Raw genomic sequence first — 13,685 nt, forward strand, 5'->3', positions numbered from 1 at the left:
TGTCTGTGTCATTATTCCAACATCATGTTCATAACATGTTACGAAATAAAACGTTTAATACCTCAGAAAAATGTACTTTCCTCTCTTGTCAACATTAGCCTGGTGTGAGAGCACTGTATATCACGTCACAGAAAGACGTGCACTCACACTAATCGGATCAGGTCGTTTACATGGTGGGATTTTTCGTTTGATCGGTTCATGAAAAGGTTTATCCCACCCCTCTCAAACCCATTACAATTTCATTCGGTTTGGCCATTTTTATTCCGATTGAGGTGTTTATATGGAGCATTTTCATTCGGATTGGACTTTTAAACCGATTACAGTGCTCCATGTAAACGCACCTACTGATGCTTTGGGCAATGTTCTGCTGGGAAACCTTGGGTTCTGCCATCCATGTGGATGTTACTTTGACACACACCACCTACCTAAGCATTGTCCATGTACACCCTTACATGAAAGCTGACATAATGTAAGACCATGTGTGCATATAGAAAATATAAACAGAAGAAACCAGTATAGTGCTGACATCTGTGCCAGAAAGTGAACAAAGTTACAACAGCAAAAAAGGGGAATCGGTTTATTATTTTATCATTATTTAAGCAAATATTCAATGTATTTCACACACAGTGTTGAACAAATCATCTTACATCACCATTCACACGTATTGCATATTATCTTGATAGTCATACTTGTGCTGCACATAATATATCATTATCAGCAATCCAAACGAAAAACAAAAAGAAAACAAACATTGGCCATAAAATGAAAACTTCATTTAATTTCATAACTTGAAAGTGACTGGCTGACTGGAAAGACTAGCTAAACTCAAGACGGTAATCAACGGAGTTATCATTGCTCTTCGTTTAGATGAGTGCAGAGCAAAACTGAGAACATACGGCCCTTACACTCTTAAAAAAAAGGTTCTATATTGCACCAAAAATGGTTCTTGGCTCGTAATCATAGGGGAACCTTTTTTAGTGCTATATAGCACCAATTTTGGTGCTTCAGTGGTTCTTCAGCGGTTCTTCAGAGGTTCTTCATGGGTTCTTCAGCGGTTCTTCAGAGGTTCTTCAGCGGTTCTTCATGGGTTCTTCAGCGGTTCTTCAGAGGTTCTTCAGTGGTTCTTCAGCGGTTCTTCAGCGGTTCTTCAGCGGTTCTTCATGGGTTCTTCAGAGGTTCTTCAGCGGTTCTTCAGAGGTTCTTCATGGGTTCTTCAGCGGTTCTTCAGCGGTTCTTCATGGGTTCTTCAGAGGTTCTTCAGCGGTTCTTCAGAGGTTCTTCATGGGTTCTTCAGCGGTTCTTCATGGGTTCTTTTCAGCGGTTCTTCAGCGGTTCTTCAGCAGTTCTTCAGTGGTTCTTCACCGGTTCTTCAGTGGTTCTTCAGCGGTTCTTCAGAGGTTCTTCATGGGTTCTTCAGAGGTTCTTCAGCGGTTCTTCATGGGTTCTTCATGGGTTCTTCAGCAGTTCTTCATGGGTTCTTCAGCGGTTCTTCAGCAGTTCTTCAGTGGTTCTTCACCGGTTCTTCAGCGGTTCTTCAGAGGTGCTATATAGCACCTTAGTCAAAGAAACGGTGAAGAACTGGTGAAGAACCGCTGAAGAACCCATGAAGAACCGCTGAATAACCCATGAAGAACCGCTGAAGAACCGCTGAAGAACCGGTAAATAACCGCTGAAGAACCGGTGAAGAACCGGTGAAGAACCGCTGAAGAACTGGTGAAGAACCGCTGAAGAACCGGTGAAGAACCACTGAAGAACCGGTAAATAACCGCTGAAGAACTGGTGAAGAACCGGTGAAGAACCGCTGAAGAACCGGTGAAGAACTGGTGAAGAACCGCTGAAGAACCCATGAAGAACCGCTGAAGAACCGGTAAATAACCGCTGAAGAACTGGTGAAGAACCGGTGAAGAACCGCTGAAGAACCGGTGAAGAACTGGTGAAGAACCGCTGAAGAACCCATGAAGAACCGCTGAAGAACCCATGAAGAACCGCTGAAGAACCCATGAAGAACCTCTGAAGAACCGCTGAAGAACCCATGAAGAACCTCTGAAGAACCACTGAAGAACCTCTGAAGAACCGCTGAAGAACCCATGAAGAACCTCTGAAGAACCACTGAAGAACCGCTGAAGAACCGCTGAAGAACCAAAATTGGTGCTATGTAGCACCTAAAAAGGTTCCCCTATGATTACGAGCCAAGAACCATTTTTGGTGCCATATAGAACCTTTTTTTTTTTAGAGTGTATGTTAATGATGGGAAGCTCTCATGTACACAGAAATATACACACACACACACACACACACACACACACCTAAACAACCCCTTAAGTCATCCATTCAAGTTTTAATAATTATTCAAGTTTTTTTTGCAATCAAAACAAATGTGGTCCGCGAGTCATTCATAAAACAAGTAAAAATGACGTAGAAAAATATTCCATTGAATAATAAACCTCCAGTAAACACCAAGAGAAAGGCTGCTTTGGTCACTGTTTTCAGTGCAGTCAGGTGACGTTCAAAGATTCGACCAATGACAAGGCTCAGCCAAGACCCACATCCAATGACATCATCACGACGAAGCCAATGATGGATGTCCACGAGGCCAGCTTTCCATTCCCACTGTAAGAGAAACACACACACACACACACACACACATGACTTTCAGTGGCATTTGAACATCTGCAGACCTTCCCTTGACTTGAGCTTCTCCTCACCTGACTTGAGCTTCAGGGATGATGTCATCAACCACGACGTACACCATGGCTCCCGCAGCGAAGGCCAGAGCGTAGGGTAGCAACGGCTCCGCCAGCACCACGGCAACGGCCCCTAGCAACCCAGCCAGCGGCTCCACCATCCCACTCAGCTGGCCGTACCTGTGAGACGGAGAGCACACATCAGGAGGCTTTAGGGCTTCAGGATGTGCCAGAAATCAACAGATATTACAAACTAATAAACCGTAATAAACGTGTGTGACTGTGGCATTGTTCCAAAAGCTTCCTTCTAAGACTGCATCCTAACTAGTGGTCAACCAGCATGCTGCTAATCTGATATATTGGCTGACATTTGAACTTTTAAAATTTTTATTTCTTTAATTAGGTTTTTTGTTTGGCCGATAAGTGTCAGTTTGGCCTTTTTTTAAAATACATTTTTCTTTCTTTTTAACCGATAAGTGTCAGTTTAGCCTTTCTTAATTTTTATTCTTTTAATAAGTATTTTCCTGTTTAGGCGATAAGTGTCAGATTAACCTTTTTTTATTGTAATTTTTCATTTTTTTCTGTTTGGACTATAAGTGTCAGTTTGGCCTTTTTTATGTTAATTATTTTAATTCATTTTTTTTCCCTGTTTGGGCAATAAGTGTCAGTTTAACCTTTTTTATTTTGGCCTTTTTAATATTTTTTTCTTTTTGACTGATGTGTCAGTTTGGCTTTTTATTTTATTTCATTTTTTTATTTTTTTATTTAAAAATAAATAATATAATAATATATATAATAAATCATATCATATTTAAATCATCTTTTTTTCTGTTTGGCCGATAAGTGTCGGCTTGGTCTTTTTTTGTTTTATTTTATTTTACTTTAAGGCCTGTTCACACCGGGACGATTTTCGCACGCGTTTATCGCCGACGTTTAACGCCTCGGGACTAAACAATGGGCGCCAATGTGAGTGTTCACACCGACGCGCAAAACGCCAGGCGTAAAAGCGTCATTTTTTAAAAAACGCCTCGGGTTCGTTTTTTTATTTTGACGCGGCGCGTAAAAAACTGGCCGACCAATGAGATCAGCGCTTTTGTTCACGTGCCTGGAGTTGCTGAAGTGACAGTAAAACACGACTTGGTGGCGCTCAAGCACAAAAAAGTGTGTGAATGGTTTTGTCCATATACATAATATGTCTATGGTTTTGGCAAGCACGTAAATACTGTCTCTCTTCTCCTTCTGTGTGACAAGCGAGTGTCAGAGGCTTAAAGTGCCGCAGCACCATCTTGTGTACCGGGAGCGCATCTACTGAATGTGCACGTTCACTCGGCGCAGCGCCAGTGAAATTCGCTTGGGTGTGAACACTCAAGACGCGCCGAAAAACGGCACGAAAAACTCTGGCGATAAGCGCGCGCGATATTCGTCCCGGTGTGTACAGGCCTTTACTTTACTTTACTTTACTTTACTTTACTTCGTCACTTTGGCCTTTTTAATATTTTGTGTCGACTTGGTCTTTTTTAATTTTAATTATTTATTTTTTTTAAATTCTGTTTGGGCAGTTTAACCTTTTTATATTCTTATATTTTTATTTAACAAAAATCTTCTGTTTGGTCGTTAAAGGGTAACTAAACCCCTGCTCAGAGCTTAACTCCACCCACTGGCAATTTTCAAAAAATGCTGGAAAAGTGGGCAGAGCCCGGCGGACACAGAGGGATGAACCGAGGGCGGGGCTGAGCGGAGGGCGTGCACCTGAGACCCGCAGGGACGGATTGATTGACAGCTGTCAGACTCGCGAGTCGCAAAGATGGAGAATGACTGAAGTGACGCCAGCTTTGCAACAGAGCGGTCATTTCTCCTACCTTCACCTGAAGTGGAGGAGGGTGGATTGTCTGTAGACATAAACCCGGAGCCTTATCAATGCGAGCCGCTGCTCAAACTGCGTTAACTCCCGATGCCGACGATGCTAGTGAAGCAGCCGCGCAAGAGAACTGACCTAATCTATCTGCGTCCACGGCAACCACTTGCGTGTCAGGGTTTGAAAGCGCGTCTCATGTATGAAAATTATCTGTACACATGACGGGCGGCAATAAAATCGCAAGAAAAGCCTGACGTGTACTGACAACTTCATTATTTAACCGTATTTTCTTCAATACAATGTTAAAGCATGTGTCAAGTGAGTTTCATTCATAATGTTTCCACTTCATGTAATATGACAGTTCATACTGGAGTAAAGCCGTTCTCATCATGTGATTGGGGGAAACATTTCTGAGGGCGTGGTGAGCTCGTGCTAGGGGCGCGGATTGTGAGCCGTTGGAGGTACCATCCTACGTCACGATGTACCACAACGTCCAATAGGAAAATTCAACTGCAGTAGCCACCGTTCAACCTTAAGAGGGCAGCACTTTGGCGGTTTTACACCATATTTTATAGAATTAAAACACTTTATACTCAAATGTCAAAACATTTACTCGAATCAATGAACAGCATTAATAAAGCCCCAGTATTACAGATCATTAACTAAAAAAAGTTGGTTTAGGGTTTAGTTACCCTTTAAGTGTCACTTTGGCCTTTTAAAAAAAAAAAGTAATATATATTTTTTTTTTTCTATCTGGCCGATTTTTTTCTTTTTTTTTACTTTAAATAAAAAGTTTTACTTTATTTTTAATAAAACATTTTCTGTTTGGCTGATATGCGTTAGTTCAGCTTTCTTTAATTACGTTTCTCTGTTTGGCCGATCAGTGTCGGTTTTGCCTTTTTTGTTTTTCAGTTATAATGTTAGTTCATAAAAACTGACATTTAGAAAATATGCATTTATATAATTTAAACAAATCAAAAAATATTCAGTAAGTAGATATTATGAAGTGTACAGTCCTCTGCGTCTGTGCAAATGTAACGTCATATTCACTGTGTATGTACTGTAAATGATCATTACCTGGTGCTGGTGTGTGTGTATATTGCATGTATAATATTTTTCAACTCTACATATAGTCTTTTCCGCAAATGTTGGTCCAAATGAAAGTGTCTAAACCGAGCAGCCTTTGCATTGAAAGTGTAATAATTCATGCCATGACGCCTTAAAACGCTGCCCAGCTCACTAGGTTTGGATGTGAATGTGTATTTGTCTTGACTCACCAAAAGGACCGCCATGTGGACACCCCAGAACCCCGCAATGGGAGACTCACTGCAAGGCCTTCTGGAAAATTCTGAATGCCAATGCCTATCGCCAGATTTCTGAAAGAAACAGACACTATCACTACATCAGTTCTCAACAGAAAGCACACACAGATCTGGTGTTTGTTCCAAGTGCTTCTGACACTCTGCAACTCTTCAACTCTCTTAACTTCACACATTATCTCAGCGAGAGATTTCACAGCGCTGAGTGTGCCAGGGTCCAGAGTCGACTGTTGACTAAAGCTTGAATCAGATGAAGGCTTTCTGAAGTGCAACATATGGGTGTGCCGTACCACAAGAACACCAGAAAAAAAAAAAAAAAAAAAGGGTTATGGATGGGGCATGAACTACATCTGGAATCACACTGTTGTGTTTGGATTATCCTTTACGAAGCTTTCTCACAAGCCTTTTAGACTTAGAACACCTTTGACAACGCGGTTTTCATTTCACTCTTTGTCCACACTGTGCTTAAATCATCTTACTGCACATGCATAACATATCATAAACACTCACTTGTATGAAACCAGACGTAATGCAGTTCTTACAGTATTCTGGCCATGGGCGTCAGAGCCATTGTTTGTGGGCGGGACAAGACCCAGCCACTTTTTAAGACCAATGATATTGGACCCAGTCACTTTTTTCCTTTTTATTCAAAATATTCACAGACTTATATCATGAATTGTATGCTATATTCCGATTGTCAAATATGTGGAAGTGAATGTGTTTTGTCGTTTAAACGCCTTTATGATGATCATGTTAGATCAACATAACGAGTGTACATAACGTAAATTCATCACTTTTTCCCGAAATGCATAAAAGAAAGTGGCCTGTGAACTGGGAGAAGAATAGAGTAATCTTTATTGTTTCATACTCAATGTGTATCTGATATCATATCAGTGACAATATCAGTGACGCTCTGAACATATGATCACACCGGTGTGATTGTATGCATCAATGGGATAAACAATCTCGTTTTGGGGGTGGAGGGGGGACGAACTGAAATTTGCGTAACCCGAAATAATATAAATGTTAACTAATAAATTATCTATATTTCTTTTTAAACTTCTGGAAGATGGGAGCCCAAAATTCTGTCTTGCATACCCCTCTTAAAACTCGTTTAGACGCCCCAGCCCCCTAACCAATAAACACTTAAATCAAGCTTCAGCGTTAGTTCAGGCAGGCCACGTAGTCAAGCTTCGCTACCAGCCGAACGTCAAAACATTACGTAACCAAGCTTCGCTATCAGCTGATTGTCAGAATACTACGCAATCAAGCTTCGCCAACAGCTGTTCGTTAAATCCAAAGCCCTCCCATATCAGCTGATGAGATTCTATGCACCCAATGGGCATTCTCAAATAATGGCGCCTATTTAAACCCAGCGTCAATCTGCTTGCTTGTCGCTTCCACTGCAAGCTGCTTTGCAACCCACCTCCGCCCCAGCTCCTCCTAAACGGGTGTTCAACTTAATCAATGTCATACTGTTGTCATTTGATGCACGTTCTGTTCTCAATAGGGGGATTTGAGACGCTCTCCCGGTAAGAAGCGAGGATCATCCCCAGAAGTGCTGCTGTTCCCTGTCTTAGCTTTTCATGGAGCTCATGAAAGGACAGGGAATTTAGAACAGAACCATACCGCCAAATGTTAATTGACTAAACATTCAAATAAAAAATATTTATAATTAACTCTGTCTATGGTATTTTTGACTTGAGTGGTCCTGTCTGAATTATTAAATATACATTAGATGCTTTATTTCCACTTTTTGAATATTGTCTTCATTTTTATTGAAAATGAATGCCTTTCTGATCTGATATGTGATGGGGAAAGGGAGAAGAGCGAGTTCTGCAAAAGTCGGATTCCAACCTTGGGTCGATTTGCGTCGATTTTCACGACCGATTTCAAAACACTGCATCATGAAGCTTCGAAGCGTTGTGAATCAGTGAGTCGATTCAGCGGTTTGGATCACCAAAGTCACGTGATTTCAGCAGTTTGGCGGTTTGACTCACTGATTCATAACGCTTCGAAGCTTCATGATGCCTTGTTTTGAAATCGTCATCACTATATAAGTCGTTATTTAGGGTTTTTTTGCGCACAAAAACTATTCTCGTCGCTTCATAAAGTTATTGTAGAACCACTGTAGTGAGATGGACTTTGTAACGACGTCTTTAGTGTCTTTTAAGGGTCTTGAGAGTGAAAAGTGCATTGAGCCAATGGAGGCCTTTCAGAGCATCAGATTTACACTAAAATATCTTCATTTGTGTCTGAAGATGAACGGAGGTCTGACGGGTGTCCAACGACATGAGGGTGAGGAATTAAAGGGTCACTACTATTAGCATTAGGCTTTGTATCAGTAGAAACCCGGTAGTATATTCAAATTATGGTACTTTCCCCCCTCATATCCCCCTGAGACGAGAGAATTATGCATTTTATTTATGGAAAAATTCCTCAGATGACGCAAATGTCGTCATTGTGCTTCATCTGAGGATTTTTTGGCCAGAGGCTAAAGACTACAGCCACTAGATGGAGCTGTTCCGCATGTTATCAACCCGAGTTCTCACGCACAGAATGTAGACACAGACGGCCGCTCGGACAATCATAATAACAGAGCGATGCAGAGTAAAGTGAGTGTTTCAACTTTTCAATGAATTCCTGTGATAGTTTAGCTTCCATATGCGATCAGAAAACGTGCCAGACTGGCGCTTAACGTTACCTCAGTTCTCCGTGAGGAATGAAATCTGATCCTGCTGCGTCTGTGACGGGACTTTCGTTCGGCTCACTCACACTTTATTGAAAAGACACGTTCAGTTTTTAATTGTAGTGTTTATTCTCTAAATGAACGAAATGATTGTATTATTATATAGATCAAAACGACGGTGTACGGAGTGGCCTCGTAGGGCAGCGGAGCAAGTGCATTCTGGGAGTTGTTGTCTTTCATCCACATGAGACAAAAATACATTTTCTGTCTTTTCTCAGTCTAGAAGGCACCAAATTCAAAAATAATTTCACATTTCTACTACATAAATGACCCAGTTTAAATACAAAGCTTAAAGATACACTGTGTGATATTTTCCCCCATCTAGTGGTGAAAAGGTATATGACCATCCAGTGAATATTAGTTTCTGTTCCTCTCAATTACGATTTCGTTTTAACTCCTACAGTGGCCGATTTAGTCCAAGATTAATATGGCTTCCAGTTCGACCTCGTCCACATTCGTCACGGTGCCATCAAGTGTTAAAGCGCCTAAGGCGAAGCTTGAATTTACGGGTATGTCCCTCTTTGGCTAATGTACTTTCAAGATGGAGGGGCAACATGGCGACCCGCATTCGAACCCTCACCCGTATGTATTTACAATGGCATATTATAAACTTACGAGAATACTTTATAACTTGAAAGAAGTAAATATACATTAATGAGCACATATTTTTGAAAGAACTAAGTGTTTTTAGCTAAGAATAAACTAAGAAAGTTACACATTGTAGCTTTAATGCTAAATCACTGAAGTTACCCTCTAATGACAGAATTTTCATTTCTGGGTGAACTAACCCTTTAACATACAGGGAGAATATTGTGTCCTAACTATGGGACACAATATGAATGCAGACGCAGTCAAGACGGCGAGAGTGTGAACGGGCATTTACTCAAACGAGCGCGGAAGAGCAGCACTTCATTAGCGGTAAGCGCTGACGGATGATTTAGATTTTCTCTGGAGAGTTGTGGGAAGTCTGTGGGAGTGTGTTTCTCCCCCGAGGCGGTCTGAGGGTGGTCTAAGAACCGATAAGTAGCTCTATTTGTTTGGCCTAGACTTCTGCGCTTCGTAATGCAAAGTTCCCGGAACCTCCCGGAGCCTGCGCTCACAAAGCAAGAAAAGCTGCTCTGTTTTGACTTCCCCTCTTCACCACCCCCAACACTCTTTCACTGCCTTCTTCAATCTCTCCCGCTGTACGATGTGCACGCTGGCATACGCTCAAGGTACGGCCCCCAGAGAAGTCAGATTAATGACAGCTAGTCACGGAAAGGCTTACAGCACCCGTGTGATGTTGGAGAGTCTGAGGGAGACAGAATGGAGGACTGAAGAGAACGGATTGCTGATTCAAACTCATTTGACTTCATTTCTTCCGTGAAACACGCAGAACATTCTGGCTGTACTTTTCAACGTGAGGACTAGGACAGTCAAGCTACAAAATGACAAAACAGCATCAATGAAGTGTTATTAAACTGCTCCAAATGGCTCTTCTTCCAAGTTTAACACAGGAAACTTGGGTTTGTTCCTCCAACACAATCTCATGGCAACTGATTAACTATTTTAAATTTTGGCCAATTGGTAGCCAATTCATATGAATTTGTATATGATCTGCTTACGCCCAAGTGACGGTTAGTTTAGGGGTGGACCTTTATGAGTACTTTTTTCTAAAACTCTTGTTAGAGAATTTGAGGAAGACGAGACGCAAGTGAAAGACCGAAGAGAATTGATTCAAAATGCTGATCCAAACTCATGTCTTTATTTTTTCCTTGCAACACAAAATGTGATTTTCTGAAGAAAAAACTATCTAGTTATTTTGAACTTAATTTTTGCATGTGAATAAGGACCAGCCAGATCTGAATGCATATATATATATATATATATATATATATATATATATATATATATATATATATATATATATATATATATATATATATATATATATATATATATATATATATATATACCATATCGGTATCGGACAATATATGTTATCGTTATTGGCCCGATAAGAAATGTTGGGCGATATATTTATATTGAAGCTTCCTTCAGCTGAGACACTTCAGATGCGCACTATTCGCCATGATAGTTTTGAATTGCTTGAAATATGATTGGAATCATTTAAAAAGTCTGTCATATAGGCTACATAAAATTATAATGAGAACATTATAATTGTGTGTTTGGGATATGGCTTTAATGGTGAGACTTGTAATAAGGCTCTCAAAAATGACATACAAATTTTGATTTTGATTTATGGGCTAATATATCGGGTATCGATATCAACCAAAATATTTATATATCGGTGCATCCGTTATATACATACACTATATTGCCAAAAGTTGTGTGACGCCTGCCTTTACTTGCACATGAACTTCTGGGAACATCTTCTGGGAAGGCTTTCCTCAAGGTTTAGGAGTGTGTTTATGGGGAATCTTCTAGAAGCGCATTTGTGATGTTGGATGAGAAGGCCTGGCTCTCAGTCTCCGCTCTAATTCATCCCAAAGGTGTTCAATCGGGTTGAGGTCAGGACTCAAGATCCTCCACACCAAACTCGCTCATCATGTCTTTATGGAGACGCTTTGTGCACTGGTGCATGCTGGGACAGGAAGGGGCCGTCCCCAAACTGGTCCCGCAAAGTTGGGAGCATGAAATTGTCCAAAATGTCTTGGTGAAGCATTAAGAGTTCCTTTCACTGGAACTAAGAGGCCAACCCCTGAAAAACAACCCCCACCCCATAATCCCCCCTCCACCAAACTTTACACTTGCAGTCAGGCAAGTCCCGTTTTCCTGGCAACCGCCAAACCCAGACTCGTCCATGGGATTGCCAGAGAGAAGCGTGATTGGTCACTCAGAGAACACGTCTCCACTGCTCTAGAGTCCAGTGGCGGCGCACTTTACCCCACTGCATCCCACGCTTTGCATTGCACTTGGTGATGTAAGACTTGGATGAGCAGCTCGGCCATGGAAACCCATTCCATGAAGCTCTACACACTGTTCTTGAGCTCATCTGAAGGACACAGAAGTTTGGAAGTCTGGAGCTCTTGACTTAGCAGAAAGTTGGTGACCCTCAGCATGCGCTGACCCCGCTCTGTGATTTTACGTGGCCTAACACTTCGTGGCTGAATTGCTGTTGTTCCCAATAGCTTCCACTTTGTTATAATATATAGACAAGACATATATATATATATTAGTTCAATAATAACATTTATTTAATATTTTGTATTTTTAGGGGATTTTATGGTACTAAATTATATTTATGCAGTAGTTATAATTCATTTATTCACTTTTAGAGCATGGACCTGAAACTTGAACAGTCATAAATCTTAAATGCTTTGGCGCACTGACTTAAGTCTGATCTCTATTTAAAGAGATAAATATAATGAAAAATTCAAGCATTAAATAGTCACAAATTTAAGACTTAGATTATAAGAAATCTAACTTCAATCAAGTTTGTGCACGTTTTGACCAGTAGTGCAGAAACTGTAGGAACTGACATTTTCATGAAACATTATGAGGAATATTCGATTTAATAAATGAAATATGCATGGAAGAATAATTCACAATAAGAAGCATTTAGAAAACAGATGGGGTGAATTTCCACTTCATGCCGACTTCAGAGAGGAAGAGAAATGAAGAAAGGATGAGAGGACAGGAGAAACTGTGGTGTGGCATAATGAAAGACTGAAGAAAAAGCCAAGGGGAGGTTTTGGAGAAGGGCGAAGTGAACTCGCTCACTCGGGCTGTGTTCACACAGTGTGGAAACAACAGCCCTTCAGAAACATGTTTTCCCATCCCCAGGAATTCTCTGGCATATTTCACTCCTCTGAGGCAGGTCTATTTCTGTGTGCGAAGAGAGTCTGTTCACCCACCTCCGAGGACAGGCTTCAGCAACCGCAAGCTCTCCGCAGTAAAATAGGGTGGAGATCTCAAAACGTACAATGCCCTTCCAACACTTCCCTTTCTTAGCTTAGTATACAAGCTTAAAAGTAAAGCAAAACCAAGTGGGATACAGTGTGTGTCGGGTCAGACGTCTGTATTAAAACAAACACACAAAAAAAACATAAAGGGAAGCATTCCAACGTTATTGCAAAAGCATGAAGAAGCCTCCATTGAGAGGGGAAGACAGTGGGTCCAGTGTCTGACCACAGAGCTCCTCTCTGGGCACAAAGGGCCTTTGGTGCCCCCCCTCCATCCATGGGGGTCTGCCCTGAATGGGCATCTGTGTGTTGGGAAGAGCATGGGGATCTGGGCGAAATGAGGGAAAATCCCCAAAACCATCTGCACCAATCACTATGGCTTTCCAGTGACCTTTGACCCAAGTACCCACCGTATACCCGCTGCTTTTCACTCGCGACTGTGGGAAAAGCGTACCTAAAACATTTTATAGCACACTCTTTACTGCCTGTTTTTCCACATTCGATCAGCTTGTGTGTTCCACTGGCTTTATTTTAACGTGTCCTTGATATGTTACATCCATTTACTATAGTAATAACTATAATTTAGGCATAATTACACGCAACTAACCCCGAACCAAACCCTAATCCTATAGTAAGTACATGTACTTAATTAATATTAATCAGTATTTAAATGTATAATTACATTAAAATAAAGTGTAACCGCTATGTTTCACTGAACGATGCTATTTCTGTCGACAATATACAGTATATATTAATAAAAAATTAATAAAGCATTAAATATTGAAGAATTTAAGCTGTTTAACAAAAGAATAAAAAAGCTCAATGTGAGATAATTATTACCAGAAAAAAACAAGACATTTAATTTAAAATGGCCTTTCAAAACAAACAAACAAACAAACAAACAAACAAATAAATAAATAGTTTGCTATATAAAAATGTATGGGGAAAAAAGCATTAAATATTCAAGAATTTAAACCTTTTTATTAAACAGAAAATTAAGTCATTCGAGTGTGTGCAAAAAACCAAAAGACATTTAATTTAAAATGGCCTTTCAAAATAAATAAACAAACAAACAAACAAATAAATAAATACATAAATAAACAGTTTGCCATATAAACATGTATAGGGGAAAAAAAGCATTAAATATTCAATAATTTCAACCTTTTTATTAAA

The 13,685-nt window shown here is 40.5% G+C and overlaps 1 protein-coding gene across 2 annotated transcripts in view; it reads right to left on the reverse strand.

Moving 5' to 3' along the window:
• Positions 1-562: 562 nt before the first annotated feature.
• slc39a11 (solute carrier family 39, member 11) overlaps positions 563-13,685 on the reverse strand; it is a 221,709-nt gene continuing 208,586 nt past the window's right edge. Inside the window, exons 8-11 of one of the 2 annotated variants that reach the window (XM_079801686.1) lie at positions 5,817-5,915; positions 2,706-2,864; positions 2,198-2,610; positions 563-945 (exon numbers count right to left, since the gene is read on the reverse strand). In XM_079801686.1, coding sequence (XP_079657812.1) covers positions 2,532-2,610; positions 2,706-2,864; positions 5,817-5,915 — 337 coding nt within the window. In that variant the 3' untranslated portion in view covers positions 563-945; positions 2,198-2,531. Of the gene's footprint in view, positions 946-2,197; positions 2,611-2,705; positions 2,865-5,816; positions 5,916-13,685 lie in introns of those variants that run through there. The other variant, XM_079801687.1, reaches the window with a different exon arrangement.

Source organism: Gobio gobio, assembly GCF_949357685.1.
Source record: "Gobio gobio genome assembly, chromosome: 20".
Classification (NCBI taxonomy): domain Eukaryota; kingdom Metazoa; phylum Chordata; class Actinopteri; order Cypriniformes; family Gobionidae; genus Gobio; species Gobio gobio.